Source organism: Gymnoscopelus braueri (assembly GCF_963280865.1).
Source record: "Gymnoscopelus braueri genome assembly, chromosome: 12".
Classification (NCBI taxonomy): domain Eukaryota; kingdom Metazoa; phylum Chordata; class Actinopteri; order Myctophiformes; family Myctophidae; genus Gymnoscopelus; species Gymnoscopelus braueri.
Genome location: NC_137614.1, coordinates 40,713,559 through 40,736,478, shown reverse-complemented (window position 1 = coordinate 40,736,478; position 22,920 = coordinate 40,713,559). Strand labels below are relative to the sequence as shown.

Sequence of the window (22,920 nt, the reverse complement as noted above, 5' to 3'; positions counted from 1 at the left end):
TAGGTCGCGTTTAGCCGCGCCCTGTGCTTCAAACGTGTTAGTAGGACAGACAGACAAAGGTTTAGGTTTAGTGGAAGAGGTTAGTTTCTCCATCGATGAAGAATGCAAAGAAGACTGGCAGGCGGAGCCAGAAGAGTGAACAACGTGGGTTGAGATAAACGTGTCCTGACGTGCAGGAGTGGACCCCCTCCGGGGTGGGGCGCCCTTTCTCGTATCTCTGATGTACGTCTTGACCAGAAAACCGCTGTCCAGAGACTCGGCCGACCCCCTGTCGCTGCCGAGCTCTCCGGGATCCGACGCCGCATTAAAGACGTCGCCGACGCTACGGCTCCTAACAAAGGTGGTGTCCCGGGAGAGGCCCTCGCCACGGCGAGACCGGGCGCCCGTCCGGGCAGGGGACTCGGGGCCAAGTGAGAGGGGGGTTCTTACGGGGCTCGTGTGGAGGCTTCGCGTCAGGGCTCGGAGGTGGTGGGTGGCCATGGTGGGGACGCCGCTCATGCCGAGGACCGGGCTGGCGCGCGGGCTGCCCCGTAGCGGCGGGGGGCGCGGGCCCGGGCTGCTGCGGGGGCTCCGGGGGGCCCGTCCGGACTTGGTGCCGAGCTCCTTGGCCCGGGAACGGCGGGGGCTGTTGCTGTGGCTGTGGTGGGGCGAGACGGGGGCCTCCAGGTCCTCCAGCCGCTGGGTGAGGGCCAGCTTCTGCTGGATGGCCATGCGCAGCAGAGAGTTCAGGGTCTTCTTCTCGTCCTCGGCGGCCGCCAGCTGTCTCTGCATCTCGTCCAGCTGGGTGACGTATTGGTCACACCTGGGACATGCACGAAACACACACCATGCGTCATCACACAACATGCACGTAACACACACAGACAAAGCACACGTTAGAAGCATAAAACCACTTAAACAGGTTACTGTGAGAAATCGGATTAATAACACTTTCAAGCGTTGTTTGGTTCTGGATCTGGTTGCTCTAAAAACCCAGTTTACATGCTCATCAAAACTGTTAATTTTCACCATTACACTGCACCCAAATTGATTATTGTCTATAGCTTACTTAGTGCCGTTTCCTTCCCGTTGCAAAAAGAGGCGTTTTGTAATAGTCCTGTTTAGGGGTGCAAAAGTTAATCAAACTAATCAATGTAACAATTTCCATTTACAATGTCATTAAAAAAATAAAATAAAAATACAGTGGCAAAAAAAAACGATCTACAAGCTCACAATGGCCTTGTACAGATCAGCTATTTTCGGCAAAGAGATTTGGTGTAGTGGGGGAAAAGGGAGGGGGCAAAGTATAGCCCCATGGGCAACCCTGGTCGTTGAGGCATATAGTTAAGTGGTTAAAGGAGTAGTTCACCCCCAAAATACCTTTTTTTCTATGGATTACTCACCCCATGGAGCCTTGAATTCATGGATATTTTTTTGTTTTTGTCGCATTCCTTCCTTTATTATTTGATTATAATAAATTTAGCCCCATTGATTCCGGTAGGAGACACAAATGCATTTGTGTCTCCTACCGGAATCAATGGGGACAAATTTATTATAATCAAATTATTGGCTTAGGAATGCCACAAAAACAAAAATAAATCCATGAATTCAAGGCTTCATGGGGTGTGCAATTGATAGAAAATAAGTCATTTTTTGGGTGAACTCCTCCTTTAACTAAAGATTTCTCCATATATATATATATAAACACACGCAGTGCCTCTAAATGTCCACAGGATGGCATCACAAAGCTTGCACCAGACACAGGAGCTTGACCTCTGTCTGTCTGTACTGCAATCCTTCTTATGGATAATCAAATGACCGCTCATAAGAGTCTGGAGACAGACCAGACGTCTAATGCAGCTCCATAAAAAAGTCTTGCATGGCAATGAACAACCAACCAACTAAACACAACAACATAGGACAACAAGAATAAATTGCAATAAGGATGAAATACCAAATTATTCATCAATTTCAAACATTCCAAAATATGGACACACATTCTCACACACACAAAACTAATTTCACTTTCTCTCAAGACATTCTAGAGCCCACGTGAGAGGAACTTAATGAAGCCAAGTACAGTATGTTGTGAACACTAAGCCTAAACCTGGACACACACACACACACACGCACACACACACACACACACACACGCACACGCACACACGCACACACACAATGAGAGCCAAAGCCAGGTCTCCGGTTCGCTCTCACTGCCTCTGTCATTAATCTTCTCCTCTGAGGTTCCCAAGTTCGCCTGTTGTTACCACAGGGCAAGGCATGTGCTTCCTAATCTTCACGTGAGCCCGCGCAGTGTCCCGGACTACCAGAGGCCTAAGAAGGCCAGTTAAGCTCATTAGGTGACACTAGCTATCAGCAGTGAAAACCTGTCCACCTTTGACAATAAGCACCGATACCGAGCGTGAGGAATACCAGCGGTACCTGACAGACACCAGACAGGGTCGATAAACCTGTTTGAGGGTCAAACAAACATGAGTCCAGGTCACTGGACGGCATGAGTGAAAACGCTCTTAAATTAGGATTACAGGGTTTAAACCTTATTTATACACCATAGTACGATGTCACCTTAGTTACGAAGAAGAACAGATCTACAAGCTAACAAAGCGTCGCATCGCGTTAGCTTGTATAATGTATATCTGTTTTGTTTTTGCAAGACACACCCTTGTGCGATGGTTTTACTACAAGGGGATGCATTTTCATCCACATAGCGGCCATTTTGCTCTTACATCACACCCCACCCAGAGAGTGACGTAAGAGCAAAATGGCCACTCTCTGTGTGTACAGTGCAATTTTAGAGGTTCCCCCAGTGAACCAGTGAAGATCTCTTCCCATTAATTAACCACATGAACCCCAGCGTCCCTATTCTGGGCATATCAAAATAGGCGAACATTCAGAGAAAATAACCGAAAATATTTTCGGGTGACATCGGTGACATCGGTGCACAATGAAGTATAAATAAGGCTTTTATAACCAATGACCTGTGGTCTTCAGTGTTTTCCTAACACAATTCTGAATTTTGATTCATTCGCTTGGTGATCTAAGAGTGATCAGTACACACACCCGTGTAACCGAGCACTGACACAAGGCTTACCGGCTGGCGAACATGACGCGCAGCGAGGAGAAGGTGGCGGCGTCCTCCTTCAGCGCTTTGAGCTCGTTCCTCAGTTTCAGCATGGTCTCCGACACCATGCACTTCTCCGTCTCGTACTTGGTTTTCAGGTTGGCCAGAGCCAACTCTGCCGTCTGAAACAATTAAAAAAGGATATATTGAGTCTAGTACAGACAGCCCAGGCTGAGTTCAAGAGCCCAGAACAGAACACAGCCAGACAGATTACGTAACAGGTCTGTGTCAGTCAAACTAAATGTACATGGGAATTGAAATCTATTTAATATCAAAAAGAACTCATATGGCCTTCATATTTTGCTATCTTTTCTAAAACTAATCAATAGTTGTCTCTAGTTAGTTGAACAATTCATACTTTTTATGTCTAATAACTGCCTATCTCATGCATTCTGAAAGTTAAGCCCTATATACTCCATCGTCCTACGAATAGTGAAAATAGCCGATCTACAAGCTTGTAAATCGGCTATTTTCTGTCATTTTCTTAAACATTTTTGACATAATGACATAAACCCAAAACAGGATGCCAGGTTGAAAGCGGTTAACTTAATTATAGTCTTAGACCATTGGATATGCAGCAGACAATCAGAGAGACAGACACAGGAAGACTTGAATATATAACCTATACATACATCAATAAAGTCAGGACACTATGGGGACTGCCTATGACAATACATAGACCAACCACACTGCATGTCAACACTAATCATATTTGTATCCATTAAATCAAAGATTTCCCTGTGTTACATTATCCAGACAGTCAATTTAAAACATCACGAACACGGACAGTTGTGAGGCTAATTTCTGCTATTCTTGCATGACACTGTTGTACAATCGAGGGCTAAAATAGGTTTAATCAAACTAATCGATGCAATATTTAAAAACAAAATTTTGATCATTCGATTAATCAAAAAATGCAATCAATAGAATAATTGCTAACAAAATAATCGATAGTTGCAGCCCTACTTGTTTTACTGGTCAGAATCAGATCAAAGGGCAATCCCAGTGTCTCTCCCAGTCTCCCAGTTCCTCAGTCACACAAAGAAAACCCCATACATTGACCTTTGATCCTCCTAAAGGATTACAGTGTGGGGGGGTCATTGACTGGTCAGAATGACTGACTGACAGCAGCATCATGGTAAAAACAACATAGGGGCAGCGGTGGCCTAAAGGTTAGAGGAGCATGCTTGTGGCCGAAAGATTCCCGGGTTGATCCCCCGGACCAAAATCTGAGTGGGGAACACTCACCCCTCCCCCAAAGCTGTTGAATTACCCTTGAGCAAGGCACTGAACCACCAACTGCTCCAGTGGAGCAGCACAGTGGCCAACAGTAATAGGACTGTGGTTGTACTGGGAAGCTCCCAGTTTTGAATGCGTGTGTGATTTTGAAGCAGGGCGTTGCTGAAAAAGAGCATTCACGAATCTACCCTGGATGAATGAATAATCAGTTTTTACGTCTGGAGATTCCTGTCCAGGACAGGCTACAGACGCGGCTCCTCGGGAGACTTGGCTCAGATCTGAACCCATTTGATTTGGCGTTAGGAGCCCGTTGCGACCGCATGCCCTTGCTGACATCGACCCGAAGCAGGGTTCGAACCCCCATGCGCATGAAAGGCATGTGCTCTAACCGCTATACTAGGATGAATAAAGGGTAGAGAAAAAGAAGAAAAAAAAGTCCATTCTACGTCCTTGAAATAGCAGCCAAAAACACCAAATGTGGCCTGGCTTCGACAGCAGACATGACATGGCTGACAGGCTGATGCCTTTCAGTGTCGTTAGCCTGTACATCTGTTGCCCAGCGTAGGCAAACAGCATGACTGACAGCATGTGGTGTGTTTGTGTTTTCACATGTCTCCCCCCGCTTTTGCATTCCCTTCACTGGCTTCCATTTTTTGCCCGCTCCCAGTTCAAAACACTGGTGACAAGGGGTGCAACAGTTAATCCAACTAATCAATATGCTGATGTCCTCGCCGGACATGAGCTGGTGACGAAATGTATGTCATACATATTACAAGGTCTTGCAGATGCTCCAAGAATAATTTTGCCTTTACCTTCAGGACATGATCCAACCTCACACCCATTACCACTCACTTAGATCAGCTAACACAAGATGGCTGTTCGAGACTTCCCGAAAACACCCTGGACAACGCTCTGCACGTACTAGACTCTTCTCCCTTCTGGCTCCCAAGCTGTGGAATGACCTTCCCCCCTCAGTCAGAAATGCAGACTCACTACCCAATTTACAGTCTGAAAAGTCACCTCTTCAGACTCAACCTCACCCCCTAGCATTCCTCTCTTCTTGTATGCTTTCTTGAGATTTTCTTTTGGGATAGATCCTACGCAGATCATGTTTGTTACTTGTGCAAAATTTTGTTTTGTTTACATTTGTAGATTTTAGATAGCATGTTGTTTAAAAAAATGCTAGGTTTGATGTTTACCTGGTTTATGTTCATGACATTTACGCTTACACTTTGTAAGTCTCTCTGGATAAGAGCGTCTGCTAAACGCCTACATTGTAGATATGTTTCCGTTTAAGTATCCTACCTGTTTGTTAGCCTTGAGGACGGTCCTGAGAGTAGCGATCTGTTCTCTCTTGGTGCTGAGGAGGGACTTCAGTTTCAGGACTTCCTCCAGGAGGGTCTCAGGATCCCGATCTGCCTCGATGCCGCTGCACAACGCCGAGCACGGCAGCGCGCCCCTCTGCCGACAAAGGTCCACCGCCACCTTAGGGAGCAGACAGTAAGTTGACACGGGCCTTAAAGGAGGTTCAGACATCAGAGTCCACAAAAGAACATTCTGTTTCACTGGCAACGCTCTTGGGCATTAAGTCAGTGTGAGAATAATCATCTTTGAGAAATCTTGACATAATCTTAAAGTGTTCTACTCCTCCTGTGTCCAATTATTGGTTGGCCAATAAATAAGAAAATGCCAACCAATCTGCTTAAAGGCTCAGAAATGAAGTGTGTTATGCAGTGGAACATTCTCTGCAAGGGGATCAACATTTTCACAGTGCGCTAGAGCTCTGCTGACATTGCTGAAAGAAATTAAATTTATATCTCTGCCAAATCACAGCATCATTCTGCACAAATATTATTATTATTAATATTATTATTATTAACCACTTGAACCATAGCGCCCCTATTCTTCGGCGAACATTTGGCAAAAAAAAAGCTAAAAGCTCACAACGCGAAGAGATTTGATGTAGAGGGAAATAGAGGACCTAGTATAGAGCCCTAGGGACCTCCAGTCAATTAAAGATAACAAAATGACAAGAACACGCTTTTTTGCATTGGAACAGATGATCTATGTGATGCTCAGTCAGAACTGACTGGTGCAGCTCAACTTCGACCTCTAATTATCTAAGCTAGTCAGACCTACACGCGGGTTAGAAGAAGGTCAAGGCCGTGGGGGCGTGACCCGTTCATAGAGAGACTCAACCACATCAAACTGTCTAGGCTCAGCATTATGTCTACTAACTCTCCCACAAACACAAACTAGTACTGGCTGTGTAACCATATGCTAATTGTCAGATTCAATATAAAAAAAATTTAGCTCTCAATTCGATTTGATTGAGGGTTAAAATGTATTCTGGTTGGATTAAGACAAAAATTGTGCATGGAAAAGTATTTATTTTGTCAACAGCATGCAAATTTTGAGCACCAGATGGAAAATGAGGAGAGCAAAAGGGTGCCATGATGCTGACTGATTATAAGGGAGGAGGGATTCTCTGCAGCTGCCATCCTGCATTAGGATGTCACTTCATGCACCTCCTCCGCTCTCTCTCTCCCTCTCTCTCTCTTTCTCCGTCTCACATCCTTCCCTCCCACTCTACAATGACAGGATGTGCACACTGAATTAGATCAAATATAGGGGGAAATGAGAGACCCAGGGAAGCGGATGAGTGAAGGAGAATCATGACAAATTTACAGTTTTGAATTTTTTCATTACACTGTGTCCAACGTTATTTAACTTTTGCACCCCAATGTACGTTTTACAGTGATCAAGCAAGAATGTTGGAGTAGTAAAAGTAAATTATTTTGTTCAAGGGAACCTGATAATCCCACTTTAGAACAGCAGCAGTGCTCTGATAAACTCAAAATGTGCTGAACTCAAAATGTGCTGAACTCTAGATGTGATGAACTCTAGATGTGATGAACTCTAGATGTGCTGAACTCTAGATGTACTGAACTCTAGATGTGCTGAACTCTAGATGTGATAAAGTCAGGACTGTCGTCCTACCTGGAGATGTTTGATCTGACAGCGGATGACCGCTACCAGGTTGCGGACGTTGGAAGGGTCCCTGAAGTCCAGGGTGGGGGACCCTGGACAGCTGGGGGGGTCACCGCTGCCGTTGTGTCCGGTGCTCTCCACCTCCCCCATGAACTGCAACGCTGCCGCTTTGGAGATCAACAACTCACTGGTGCGCTGCTGCTTCCCCCGCGCCTGTGGGTAGGAGGACCGGCACAATTACTACATGATCACCTAATCACAATTATTTGAGATGAGCAAAATTGTTTTGCACAATCTTTTCCATGTTGAAACATGCTGGAAATAGCAGATCTACAAGCTCACAATGCGTTGCAATGCTACGCGTTGTGAGCTTGTAGATCGGCTATTTCAATTATTTTGGAAACATTATAAAGTATAAAATTGAATTGATGCATGAAATGAATGAAAGAAAGAAAATCACGATCACACACATCAACTACCTGCGGGTTGAGGTGGTGCGACCTCCTCCCGCTGCCCGCCGCACCCCCTCGCGCCCCGTCCCTGTAATAGTCCAAGGTCACCCGTTTGGGCGTCAGGTTGTTGCACACGCAGATGTGGTGGTAGAGGTTGGACAGCTCCTCGGAGAAGGCCAGCAGCTCCTCCTGGGCCACGCTCAGGTGGCCCTCCGAGTCGGTGGCCACCTGGCGCGTGGCCCCGATCTCCTTCTCCAGCTCGCCGATGCGGTCCTGGTCCTGCTTGCTGGACTTGATGCACTGGCGGATCTTGTCGGCCAGCTCCTGGGCCTCGGACCGCCAGCGCTCCTTCTCCTGCCTGCAGCGCTGCTCCAGGTTGTTGTAGCGCGCTCCGGCCTGCGACAGCTCCTCGCGCAGCTGGAGCAGCTCGTCGCTGGCGGCGCGCATGCGGGCCTCCAGCACCTCCGTGCTCTTGGCGTCCAGCTCGTAGTCGAAGTCGGTGTTGCCGTTGTCGTCGTCGTCGCCTCTGCCGTTGTTCTCCCGCTCCGCCGCCTTCTGGCGGCCCTGCGCCGCCTCCAGCTGCTGGGTCAGCGAGCCCACCTTGTCCTCCTGCTGGCCGAGGAGCTGCTTGGACTTGACCAGCTGCAGCTGAAGCTCCTCCACGGTGGAGGTCAGGCTGGACTTCTCCCGCTCCGCCTACGAGAAAGACGCAAATATGAATTGGAAATGTTTTGGGGGGTTTTAAGCAGTGGTTCTCAAAATGGGGTCCGGGGGCCTCCCTAGCAAAATGCGTTAATTGAATCAAAATCAGTTTGACCACTTTATCACAAAAAGCTCACAAAGTGTTGCAATGTGTTGTGAGCTTTTTTTTAATATAACAATTTTGAAAGATTTTAGCAAACCAAATCTTAACTCTATAACTGCCAAAGACGTTTATAAACGTCTTTGAGAAATTAGCTGTTGCCTGCCAAAGACGTTTAAAAACGTCCTGAAAAAATAAAAATAAAAAAAAAAAAAATTCTAAAAAGATTCTCTAATTATTTAGTATTGACACCTTTTCGATATTCCAAACGAATAAGGAGATAACAATTTCCAAAGATTTGCTGCTCCATCCACTTCAATGTTAAAATTGAAACGGACAAACAATTCACATTGGCTGCGGGTACATGGACAGTTTCATTCGGAATGAATACACTTCTATTCGGAATGAATGAATGGATGAATTCATTCAGAATAGAAATGCTCATGTAAACACCTCAATTGGAATAGAATATTCCATTCCAGTCTGACCTGAATGAATTTTCATTCGGGTTAGGAGGGGTGGTATAGACCGTTTGAATCGGGATATACCAATCGGAATTGACCATGTAAACACTTTATTCCAAACACTCCTCTCTGTTTGGAATACATGCATTACTTTGCGCATGTCCGTGCTTAGTAGTGCTGTCAGAATTGTCCAAAAATGACCTATCAAATCTCTAATTCGGCCACGGTCGCTCCTGAGGGATAAAATGAATGATTCTATTCTATAGCGTCATTTAATAAGCCTGTAATGGTTAAGCCCAGACTTGTCCAGGAGAACGGACGCTCCGAGGATTGCTGGCCTAGGCTACACTTATATGGATCTTTTTCTAAACGGGTATTTTAGGCCTCAGTTTTTAAAAAGAATCCCTGGCCACATGACAAAGATTTTTTTTTAAATCCCTGTCCACACGTAAACGCAGAAACGCATTGATCAGCTGCAAGTTTCAATTTTAAATCAGATTTTACATTTATTTTATATATGAGGGGCCAAATATGTATACATTTTTAATCACATGTTAAGGCCCAATACTGCAATAGCTGCATTGTTTTAATAGCATACGTGAACAAAAATAAATGAAAACAACATTATTAGTCAATCAATTCAGTCAGAATCAATTCATTACATGGGCAGCCGGAACGGTCGTCCCAAAACACCACGCCCCACGCACCTTTTGAGCGGGCCATCCACGGCCGCTCCATGGTCGCTGGATTTTTTTTTTTTCGCTGAAAACGTGACACTCGGTATAATGAGTAGCTTATACTTTAATTAAGTATATTTTGATGCCAATACTTTTGTACTTTTGCCATAAATGAGCGTGCCTTGTTTCATAGACTCTCTCTCTCCATTTATTATTATAATGACCATGAGCGGTCCGGTGTTTATGTATTATTACTTATTATTATAATGACCATGTGCGAATGCGCGATGACGTCATCGTACCTACATGAGAAATGTGACAAATAGTATAGGCTAGCCTACGTGTCTGGTACCAATACAAAAAAAGAAACTGGTCTGAACTTGTAGATCTGCTAATTTTGCATTAAAACGGCGATAACAAAGGAACACAGGCTTGTACCGCATACAACGCTGCCTGGCCAGGAGTCTGTGCGTTGCTTACCGGCCTGTCTACGACCGACAGACCTCCGCCGCGGAGGCACAAGGGGGCTATTGCCTCCTCCCATGCCCACCAGGGGAAGCTCTGCTCCGGGTAGTGGCCCCTGGTCCATGCCCGGGCGTAGGAGGGAACCACTTTGCGCATGTCAAAAGTTATATTCCGAATGAATGCTTTGGTCATGTAAACGAGGAATACTTTTATTCAGGTCCCATGTAAACAGGTGAGTGGATGAGATTCCTCTATTCGGAATGAGTTCATTCGGAATGAATTCATTCTGAATGAATACATGATGGTCCATGTACCCGCAGCCAATGTTTTTTGGTTTGAAACCACTGGTTTTGAGCTATTTTCAAACATCAAACAACACATGACAACAAGGTCAAATTGACCTCGTTGACATTTGTGAAACCACACCTGAATCTCATCTGTGATTAGAAATTTTCTGGGGATCAATCATACTTGAGAAAAATATTTTGTGGCTATGCGAAAAGGTACCAAAATCGGTCAAAACCCTGGCAGAGGCTACAGACTGTTCTGAAAAAACTCTGGCAGGGTAAGAGTTAATCTTAATTTAAATCAAAACCTCTTATAGGGGTCCCTGGCACACAATCTTTTCAAACGGGGGTCCGTGGCCAAATGCATATCAATTTGGGGGTCCTTGACATGAAGATGTTTGAGAACCACAGTTTTAAAGATTATATTTAGGCACGTTTTGTTTGCTTTGTAGATAGAAGAGTGTAGGAAGGAGAACGCAGAGTGGGATAATGAAATGCTACAGGTCTATGGTTGGGAATCAAACCGGGGGCGCTGTAAACATGTGGTGGCCACACTATCCGGTCAGCTACTACTACTCTGAATGTCTTGATGGCTACAAACAAAAAAGGAGTAATTTGCAATTGTTTCATTTCATAAAACCTTCAACATGCCGTGCTTTTTGGGCATGTCATCATGCATTGTAACATATATAAAAAATAGCCAATGTACAAGCGCACATTACAAAGCATTGCAAAGCAACGTGTTGTGAGATTGCATATCTGCTATTTTCGCTATTTGACGTATAACAAATAAATTACATAGGGTTTAAGTAGTTCATCAACTTCATAATCTTCAGGCCAAGTCCATGGCAGGACTATTTAAAGATATTTCAAAGGCCTTAAAACATATATTTCAAAATGCACCCTCCACTGCCTTTAATCTGCTTGCATTATTTATGTAAAGGGAGACACGAGGTAGACTGTGAACCCAAACCACTCATCTCAGCTCCTACACTCCCAACATCTGCTGGGCAGACGCTCACATACCCAACCCCCCTTCTCTCTGAGTACATTATGAATTATACATTTCATTCAGGAAAGGAGCAGTGGTAAAAGGTCAACGACATTCTTAATTGTCTAAAGTATGCTTTATTCCCAGAGCATAATTAACAGGTGGGAATGACACTACAGATGCCGCGTCGGCGCGTCACTGTGCTAGTTTGAACAAAGACACGCTCTTCCGTCCGTGTCATGAAACAGGATGTGGTCTAGAACAGGAAGTAGCTGAATACATTAGTCATCATCCGTGTTTTAGTGGGGAGCAGTCAAGCAGGAATAACCTGTCTGGCAACCTCGATGCGCTTAATGTATGTATACGCCATCACACGACTGTGTTGCTTGACGACAAATACTGATCTACAAGCCAACAAGGCGTAACGTTGTGAGCTTATAGATCTGTTTTGTCAGCAAGCGACACCGTTGTATGACGGAGTATACTGTAAAATAAGGCTTTACTCTGCTTCCTCAATATGCTAAAAACATGCTTATCTAGTATCTAGTTTATCTAGTGTGAGCATACACAGTAAAAGTGCCATCGCAGAGGATGTGGTGTTCCGCCTGTGGGTTCTGCTGACATTGTAAAAGTGTTACTAATGACATTCACATCTAACCCACAAACAATTATTATGTTCCTCTTCCATTATTTGGGAGACTGGGCAGAACTTACAGACACATAATAGCCTGATATCACACTGAATGCTTCAGTCTGACATTGTTGAAATGGAAGGATAATTCCCACCACTACGTTCCTCACCAGTCACCTCAGCTCGTGCACACACACAGCTTGACAACAGCTCCTGGCACTGAATGTAATGACTAGTCATTAGATGACACCCCCCTTCCTCCCACCCCCATGCTCTAGAATTGCTTTGTCAACCGGGAAAACAGCAGGTTCAAAACACAATGCCAGGCCAGAGAAGCAGTCCACTCAGTGAAGGGGGGGGAGGGAGAGAGAGAGATGGTGGTCTATGGTCTGGACCCATGCAAGTAATAAAAATGGCAGTGGTGTATTGGTGATTTATTTTTAGGCGGAACGCTATTTAAATGACGTCACACGCTCGTACGGCACGAGCACATCGCATGCATCTTATTTTACCTTAAAGTAGGAAACATGTTTGTATACGAAATTACTAGTTTTTGGCTTAGTTTTAGTCTTTTTAACAAGGAATGCCTTGAATTAGTCTTTAGGAGCTGAAACTAAACGTTTGCTTTGAACGAGTATGGGGGACGCGCTCTAGCGTGCACGTACCGTACCTGTGTGTACGCGTGAAAAAGATATAGACACCACGCCGTGGTGTCGCGTGAAGCGACCAAAACACAGATGAAAAATTGCAATAAAAGCTAGTGTTATTGCGGTGGGTTGTCTCTTTGTCATTATTAAGACAACATTTATTAACATTAACTCATTCACTGCCACTGACGTAATAAACGTAATTATTCCCGTTTACCAATACTGCCACTGGCGTAAAAAACTTATTTTTTTTCCTCCAAATTTGACCCAAAGAGAGATATGATTTTTCGAAGATCTAGACTCCTATACACTTCCTTGTTAACTTAAAACTAAAAAATTCTGTATCTCGGCTCCTGAGTACTTTTTTTTTCAATTAAAAATTTCTGGCAGTGGGCAAACGCGGCCAGAAATAATTCGGGCAGTGAATGAGTTAAAACTGGATCAAAGGATACATTTTTACCCTCTTGAGTAAAAATTACTGGACGGACAACTAGCTACGGACATCTAGCTTGTTAGGACTCTTATGAAGGATGGACAACCAACTTGGTAGGACTCATATAAAAGGATGGACAACCAGCCTGGTAGGACTCAAAGGACGGACAACCAACCAGCCTGGTAGGACTTATATGAAGGACAGACAAACAACCAACCAACCTGCATGAGCTGTTGTTTGAGCTTCTGGCTGTCCGAGAAATGCAGCTCGCTGAGCAGGTCCGACACCAGCCCGGAGGTCGGCGCGCGCAGGAACACGTCGCTGTTCCGCGGCGTGGAGAAGCGCTGCTGAATGAGGCCGTTGGACCTGGAGCCGCCCGAGTGAGGAGCGTGACCAGAATTGGGAGCGGAGCCAGGGCCGTTGTTATAGCCGCTGTCCTGGTCCTCTCCCTCTCCTCCCTCTCCGCCCGGACCCTCCTCCTGGCTGTCGTCCAGCTGGTCCAGGTGGAGCTCCAGGTTCCCCACGGAGTCGAAGGGGTTGAGGGACAGGGCGGAGAGCTCCCGCCTCAGACTGTTCTTCTGCTCGCGCTCCTCCTTCAGGGCTTCCAAGGCCTCATCCAGCTGACGCTCCGCGATCTGACGGAGGCGCGCCGCCTCGTCCAGCTGCGCCCGCAGCTCGTCCTGCTCCTCCGCCTTCTGGTTCACCTCCAGCTTCAGGGTCTCGAACTCCACCTGGAGACAAACCCAGCTCTTGTCAGGATTGATGGATACTTTACTCCATTCAATCCAGGAACACATCTGTGTCATTTTTTTGAGCTATTCAAAAATAGCAGATATACAAGCTCATAGCGCGGCACCGCTATGAGCTTGTAGATCTGCTATTTCTTTTAAAATCGTGAAAATTTGTGAAAATCTTTGAATATATATATTTTTTTAAATCCAACATTTGTAACTCAAATCTTTACTGCTGGTGGGGGGTCCCTGGAACTAAATATTTTCAGATGGGGGTCCGCGGCCAAATACATATAATTTTGGGAGGTCCTTGACATGATTTTTTTTTAGCACAACTTTTTTTTAACTGCTAGGATTTAGAAGACATTCGTAGAATCCCCAGAAGCATTACGATTTGAGTTACAAATGTTAAAAATATTCAAAAGCTAAAAATATATTCAAAGATTTGCACACATTTTCTAGACTTTTCAAAAATAGCAGATCTACAGGCTGCTATTTTTGAATAGCCAAAGTATAAAATATGGATAAAGTGCTTACACAGCTGCGTTCCCGGTTTGAATGGGTTAATAATGTCCACTACTCCTGATAGATAGACATTGATAGATAGACATTTCACATATTGACAATTTGACAAATGTACAGAGACAAAAATACCCCAAGGAGTTGGGTCTAAATTATAATATTTGTTTACCTGGCATCCTAGTTTCTTTGAAGAACTAAATTGTTCTCACAAAATTGTTCTCTTTGCACTCTACTTACAGTATGTGACCATTTACATTGTCGTTTGTTGCCTAGGGTTCATGTCATTTACTCTAATTTCACACACTTGTAAGTTGCTACGGATAAAAGCATCTGATAAATGCCTACATAGTAAATTTTATGGAGCCACAGTGCTACAGCACATCCAGTCTATCAATGCTGACTGCACTCACACTGCTTCCAAACGTACTTTAAATCACCAGAACTGTGCCAAGGCCTCAAACCTTTCAATCACACTGTTGTACAAACGTGTTCCGTCCCACTGCGATTTAGACGCCAATAATACTATTGGCATCATTCCGCGATGTGGAAAACGGAATCGGGTCATAGAAACAAAACGGATGACATAACATGGAAGTGTGCAGAATTTGGAGATTTGGGCCAGATTATACAAAACTGTTAAGTGTGACCATCTATCTATCCATTAATTCACCAAACCTGTGTGTGTGTGTGTTTGACTGTCCCGGGAATAACTCGGGCACTACCCAACCGAACAACATCAAACATGGCATGTCAACATCAAACAGTGCCGAGTGTTAAATCAATTGGATCAACTGTTTCTTAGAACCAAAAGGACGGCTGGCGCACTGTATCCGTGTGGTTGGGGGGGGGGGGGAGGGGTAGGCACCGGCTTCCCGTTCCCTGATTGGCTAACCCGACCCATCGGCCTCACTGACTGGCTGAGCTTTGCGTGAACATTTCTACCGCTTCGGCTTCGCCAATGTAAGTGGCAGCGTGTGAGAAAATGTGAGATAAGCCTGAAACTCCAACATGTCAGACAACATGTACAACGACTAGATCAGGTGAAGAAGTATTGCACAAATGGGTGGGCATGTATTTCCGACTTAGGTGGCACCCAAGTAGGCTGGTTCCCCAAGGGCACCGGTCCAGTGTTGCTAATTTTCAATAGTTTGTGGGTAGATTATCTGTCTCTCTCCTTAGCAGAAATCCTTTTTATGTAAATCAACTACCTTGCTGTTGATTAGTCACACGATTCAGGTACTCAAGGAGACAGGTAAAGGCTATCAAGTTAACAGGGAAGGTTCGACACCCCATATCAACTTTCCACGAGTTGACTGAATAAAAATACTAACGTATACAACATTAATCAGATGCCAGTACAACAGACAACACAGTCTGTTGTACACAGAAAAGGTGTTTCATCTTCATAAAGCTTGATGTCTATGAACACCAGGTCAAAACAAACAAAGAAACAAAGAAAACAGCTTTAGGATTAATGTTTCATGTTCTATGCATTTAATTATAAATTACTTCCATGTCACTGACTATATTGTATTAGAGAATTATCTGTTAGGCAGCATTTCTTTAAAATTATCTGATTATTTGTTAAATAATAAAAATTAAAATAAGTATTATCTTCTGAAATGTCTTGCTGAAGTTCAAGTCGGTTATACAGTAGGAAAGATTAAAGTTTAAGTATTCTTCAATTTATTAGATTGCTTGGTTCGGTGAAGACAATCTATAAACTAATAGTTGGGATTTTGTCCCATTAGTTACCATTAGAAATAAAGACATTTATGGATATACACAGCATCATGGATGGATAAAGTCTGACCTAATAAAGTCTGACCCAGATACATGTGCCAGTGGGGATAAGTGTTGGCAATGATACACTGGAGTGCTTTTAATTTGAAACTACGGATACAATTACAATTTAGGCATTTAGCAGACACTCTTATGCAGAGCAATTTACAGGTGCAAAATCAGAGTACATGTGAACCCTAGTCAGCAAATAAATAGTCACATAAGTAGAGAATGTAGAGACTAGGATACCAGGTAAACATCAAACCTAGCATCTGTCGCATTGTAACGCATTGTGAGTTTATAGATTGCCTATTTTCGTGGTTGTTCCGTTGTAAACAGTTTACGCTGTCGTTGGGTTACTGCACAGACACATGGTATTGGGTACAAACAAAGCTTGCTCTCACCCTCCAAGGAAAGGTCATATTTTTCAGGCTGACACAAACATAGATTTACTCACACTCGCAGGCTAAAGCTGATGGATGTCTTTGCTATGGTCCGACTGGATAATAAACATGGATTTTCTGAATAAATGTTCAGGTCAGGATACCAATTTCATCCAATCAGGAGAGAGAACACATACAGGATAAACAAGTGAAGACAAAGAAATGAGCAGACAAAATTGGAACTGGAACACTATAAAATTGGAGCTGATAAATGATCTTTGTCTCTCCTGATTGGATGAAATTGGTATCCTGAATTGAACATTTTCTGTTTACTAAAGAGCTGGAGAGACGGAAAAGACTTCTGTTACTCAACATAGAACTTTAACTTTTAAACTTTTAACAAAAACACATCCCTTACAGTACCTTTTAACACACTGCCACAGCCCAAGTCATTTGAATAAAGTAATTCATAAATTCAACAAAAACAGGTCCTTCAATTACCCAATGTTCAGAATAAAACTCAGGGACAACACACTGACAGCCAGTAAGTGAAGCTCATCAGCATTCACAAGCACCTCCCCCCCCCTCACACACACATACAAAAACACAAGTTTCTCACACACACACACACACACACACACACACACACATTCTTCTTCCTCCTGTCTGTTAGTGAGAAAGAAAACAACTCAGCTCAACAGTGCCAGCTGCTTGAACGGTGTCACCTTGTTTATCAAGCCACTCAGGACTGTGTACAGAGGGACTTTTTGATTACATTTTAAAAACAGTACAATAGGAAACTGTTTAACTGTTTAAAATCATTTAGGTTTTATGCCCAGTTCTTATTGATCAACGCAATCACCCAGAAAAGTATTAACAAATTGATGTCGGGTGTCTATTTCTCAACAAAATAATTAATGCAAAAAAAGTTTAATGCATAGTTTCTCTTATTACTTCACATGCCTCCAAAAACTATTGTATTTATAGGGCGATGAGGGCATTCCAATACATAAACATTGGGAAGTCAGAGCAAGAATGCAGTATTTAGGCTCTATTCACAGTAAATCCTTAGTGTTAATGTACACAACTCATAGTAGTGAACCAAATGGACCCTTACGGGTCCATTTGGTTCCATTTTAACACTCCTTTACATTAACAATGAGGATTTTTACTGTGTTGTCAGATGTGTTTTTAAGCTGGAGACTGAGGGTTTAACTGACCTGGTTCTCCTTGAGGACAGACACCTGTTTCTGCAGTGAGGTGTTCTCCTCCTCCAGCTCACCGTTGTCCTGCAGCTGACGGAGCTCTCGGACCTTAAACTCCTTCATCTCGTCTCTCATATGGCCCTTCTCTGCCTCCAGACACTCGCACTCCTGTGGAACATCAATATTTCAAGCTGCTATAGCCTTTGTCCCCAAGCTTAGTACACCAAATATTAAAACCATCTCAAACGATGTTCTGCGACCCACCATAATTATTGGCTATCAGGCCCTACTGTGTTGATTAACGATCATGGACAAAAAAAAAGGGAAAAAAAAGAGTGCTAATTACAATTATGTTAAATCATTGATTCAGCTCCCATTATGTAAGGGGCAGGCCTTATGAAGTATGTATGTAGATACACAATAGAATCCTCAGTAACTCGGAGTGTACAAATGTAACTCAGAGACTCAAGAGAGTGTACAAACTGTTTGTACACTCTCTGAGTAATAATGACCGAACGCTGAGGATTATAGCAGCGCCGGTCCACTGTACCTTCTTCAACTGGGAGGAGACCGACCCGAGTCTCTCGATCTCTGCATGGGCGTTTCCCATAGAGAGGCGGGACTGTTTTAGGTCCGCCTGCACTTCCTCCAAGCGTGTTGCCATGGCAGCCTCCTTGGAGGCGGTCTCCTGCAGCAGATTCTCCTCGCGGCACTCTCCATCTGCGGCCGCACGCTTCTGACTGCTCAACGTGTCTGAGAACGCCTACGGACACACCGGACAAAAGAATCAGTATCACTCAAAACTGCTATCTGCTTAGAAGCAATGACATTTAAGATGTTCATGCTCATTTTAAAGACAAGTCATTTAGACATAAGCATAAGGAAATGTATTGTCGCTGTCGTGCAGAAACCATGTCCAAAACCGTTCCTTTTCAGGAAATGTAAAAAAGAACCTGTGTTCCAAATGGATCCAATGTTGTTATTATTTAGTCACAAACCCTTGTACTTTTCATTGGGTGAATGTTTATAAAATCCACAAGACACACTTAACAACTTTCAATTGAATCGTGAAAATTGCAGATCTATTCGCTGCCTTTGTGGAAAAACAAAAGTTGAAGATACAAGGTTTCTGCCCGACAACAACGATATACACTGTACAGTAAAGGATCATACGTATACAGGATTTGACCTTGACAAGTATGAGCTGGAACCTGATTAACCAGCATTCTTGCTGCTCTTGTTGTTACGTCATGGCTCATGGGACACAAGTCGCCTAGAAAAAGGTCTGTCTGTCTTTCTGTGCTTAATCTACTAGACCGATCAGCACCAATTATTTTGTGCACACTGGCTCTGCCAGCAGGCCAAGGAAGTAAATCCCTGAATATTTTTCACATGATGTGAATATTTGTGTGTGTGTATATTTGTCAGATTTTGTGAATATTATTTTATGTGCGTGAATATTTTTCACATTTTGTGAAACCATTATCTCAGATCCACCATAGCTCCATTTCTGGACAAGACTGGTGTCATCAGTATGACGTCAGAGATCCACAGAGGGAAACCACATCGTTATTTGATGCCATCAGTTTGTGCTCTGTTGTGAAGTCATGTGATGTATGTGATTATTGTACATGTCTTGTTGCATAATTTGATCTGATGCCACAATATGACACGGACAAAGTTCCATAATGGATCTAAATCAACCAACCAATCGATCAGTCAAGTCGGCCTTACATTTGTGGAACAGAATTCCTTGGAATTGAACAACATTTAAGGTCATTACAGGTCATCTGGAACAGGTCTGCTTTCTGTCCCCAGAATCAAGCAGTGTTCACTTTTTAACCCATTAAGACCTGGAACTGTGTCATTTTTAGATTTGAGCTAAAAAGCATTATTTTACACTTTGGGCTATTCAAAAATAGCAGATATACAAGCTCGTAGCGCGGCACTGCTATTTTTGAAAAATCTTGAAAATGTGTGCAAATCTTTGAATATATATATTTTTAAAGCGAACATTTTTAACTCAAATCTTTGCTTCTGGGGGTCCCTGGAACCAAATATTTTGATGGGGGTCTAATATATAATTTTGGGGGTCCTTGACATGAAAAGATTGAGCACCACTGATATAGAAACATACGTTTTTCAGAATACTTTTGCGATTTAGGAGACATGTAGAATTGGCTTCAGGTCTCAGCATCAAGTATCTGGAACAAACTCCCAGAGAACTCATTTTATTTTCCTGTGTTATTTTAACCTATTCTTATTTTTTATTTTATTCTAATGCATTTTAATATGGGTTTCTTTTGCACTCTTAATGTTTAATGTAGTTGCTGAAATGTGCTATACGAATAAACTTGCCTTCCCAACCAACCAATCAGACTCCACTCCCATTGTAATTAATAATGAGAAAGCCTAACTTCCCATTCACAATTCCCCAACTTCCCATTCACAATTCACAAACTCAAATAAACATTTTCTCTCCAGTTTTATTTGACGTTCGTTGTTTGCTATTTAATAGCAAACGTCAAATAAAATTCACACAAATTGAGTTTGTATAAATTAGATTTGGCTGAGACAGAGTGTGTATGTATGCAGTCAGGCGGCCAGTTGTTGTTAGCACACTGCAAAAAAAACAACAATAACCTAGATATACTACACTGTCAAATCCTGAGTGTTTATTTACCCGGAAGCAAATGGACCAGGTAAAAGATCCATTTGTAGACTCTTGTAGTTAAATTAACACTGATGATTTACTGTGTAATATGCACTTATTCGCTGTCTTCAATATTTCCGCAACGCTGACGTTATTATCAACATGCATCAGTAACTACTGCTACAAATAGAACCATATAAGGAGCTCAGTGAAATGAACAGGACATTAAATGCACTCAGCTGAACACCATATTGCGGTTATATAATTAATTACGCCGATTTACTACACATGTAACTGCTCTGTGCTTTGTTATATATATATCTGTGTGTGCTTGGGACTCGGCAGGCTGCTGAACCGGCAAGAAATGAGCTTCCTGGTAGATTAAGTGAAATAGCTGAAAGTCTTTTACCACTAATTCTCTTCTAAACGTAAACAGCTTTGCTCAGCATTTGGTTTTATAACGTTGGAATCTGCCAATTTCACTCCAATTCTGGCATCTGTTCATAACTCAATGCGTATTTCCACATAAGCAGGACTCTAAACCACTTAAACCCTATATACTTCATAGACCAAGGTCCCCCAGGGGTCTAAACCTCTTTTTTCCCCTATATGCTAAAATTAGCTGATTGTGGTTCGGCTATTTTCGGCAAATGTTTGCCTAACGACGAGCCCAGAGTCCCAAACTAGGGACGTAGTAAATTGTTGTTGTTTTCTTGTTTCGTTTTACCTCATATCTGTTCACATGATAGATTAGGATCTGATGTGATAATTCCCTGATCAATCAGTTTAATAATACCTGCTGCTACAAGACATTAAATATTGTGCTACCTTTGCTTTAAGACCCGACTAATGCTGATGGACATGTTGGCATATGTCTTGATGAGCAATGTTTTATAAGCCTACATGAAAAATGGAAGTTTAACTATACTGATTTTCAATTTGTTTAAAGACAAGACATTAAAGGAATGTGATTCCTTTTTTTTACGATACTAATACTGTTATTAAGGTCTAGTAAAGTCTAATCAGTAGATGTCCATCATCATGAACAAGTCTGTGCCGAGAAAAAACTGTCATAATCTGTGACGTGATCTATGAGGTCGAATTTGTTGAAAATCAATGGATTCGTGCGATCATGTATTTGTGATCCGTTGACGTATGGCTGGCTAATGTGTCTATCACATAATCACAACTTTCCCAGTTTAATTTCCTGTCCATCTACACACTGTGTCACATCTAAATTGAGCCAAAAATGCTGACGAGGTATGATAGACCTATTAGACCAGAAGAATACAGGCTACTCCCCCCCCCCATCCCAAGGAAATTATATTCCACCCACAGCTTCAGTGACCCGTATACCATTTAGAGTACTAGATCATGTTTCAAAACTAAAATTCAGTGCCAATTTCCTTCAACAATAATGATCATTATACGGCCCCCGTCTGGGCGGCTGTAGCTGATGGGTAGAGCGATCAGAAGGTCAGCGGTTCACCCCAGGCTCTCAATGCACTAGTGGGCATTAACGAATAGTGATTTATGGTATTCGAATTATTCGACCCAAAAGTATTCGAATATTCGATTTGATTATAAAAAATTTAAAAAAAAATTAAAAAGTTTTTGTATTTATTTATTTTTTTTCAATTGCATTGATGACTCGACTCAAGGAATGCGAGTTGACGTCACACCAGAGCTCACAGCTGCATGTCTGCTCTAGAAAAGCCACTAAAAAAAAAATATCTATATCTTAAAATATCTTTTTTTTTTTTTCGAATAGTCGAATAGTGGTTTGATAGTCGAATAGTCGGTTTGATATTCGAATATTCGACTATTCTGTGAATGCCCTATGCACTACGCATTGAGAGCTTGTAGATGGGCTGTTTTTGCTGCGCAACATGCTTCCATAGAAGACATGCTGGCTTCTATGGAATCCAAATGACTGAAATCAGTCGTGGCGACTGCAAACTTTAATCCATGAAGACACTTAACCCCAAACTGGTCTCCTACGGTGCACTCATGACCATCAGCCTAGTGAAGATGAAACTGAATTTCCAAATCAATAAAGTTCTACCTTTGTCTACCTAATCTACTATCTAACCAAGGGATTAGATGAGATTTCTCAAAAACCTAATGTACTATCTAACCAAGGGATTAGATGAGATTTCTCAAAAACCTAATGGCCCAAATAAAAAAAAGTATTTAGTCTATCTCCAGTCTTCGTGTTTTTTGCCCAGTAATATTTTATCCACCAACGCTGTGTTTGCACTCAGTGGGAACAACAGTTTAGTCAAACGGAAATGTATTTCAGCGGGCCTGAAACACTGGACGTACTGCTGACTAATAGACTTGTGTGAGCCTGTTTGACTGCTGCTGAACACAAAACACTGGATTCATTAACGTATGACATTTCAAACCCAGACCTGACTCATCTCACTGACTCCTTAACACGT

At 42.9% G+C, this 22,920-nt stretch overlaps 1 protein-coding gene across 6 annotated transcripts in view; it reads right to left on the bottom strand.

Annotated features, from left to right (window-relative positions):
* The window catches only part of LOC308097270 (protein bicaudal D homolog 2), a 33,083-nt gene that overhangs the window by 4,143 nt on the left and 6,020 nt on the right, over nt 1-22,920 (bottom strand). For 4 of the 6 annotated variants that reach the window (XM_080444954.1, XM_080444955.1, XM_080444952.1 and 1 more), the window contains exons 3-10: nt 18,374-18,586; nt 17,839-17,991; nt 13,422-13,931; nt 7,822-8,499; nt 7,361-7,564; nt 5,666-5,845; nt 3,092-3,243; nt 430-802 (exon numbers count right to left, since the gene is read on the bottom strand). In XM_080444954.1, the coding sequence (XP_080301080.1) occupies nt 430-802; nt 3,092-3,243; nt 5,666-5,845; nt 7,361-7,564; nt 7,822-8,499; nt 13,422-13,931; nt 17,839-17,991; nt 18,374-18,586 (2,463 nt within the window). Of the gene's footprint in view, nt 1-429; nt 803-1,048; nt 1,097-3,091; nt 3,244-5,665; nt 5,846-7,360; nt 7,565-7,821; nt 8,500-13,421; nt 13,932-17,838; nt 17,992-18,373; nt 18,587-22,920 lie in introns of all 6 variants that reach the window. The other 2 variants (XM_080444957.1, XM_080444956.1) reach the window with 2 other exon arrangements.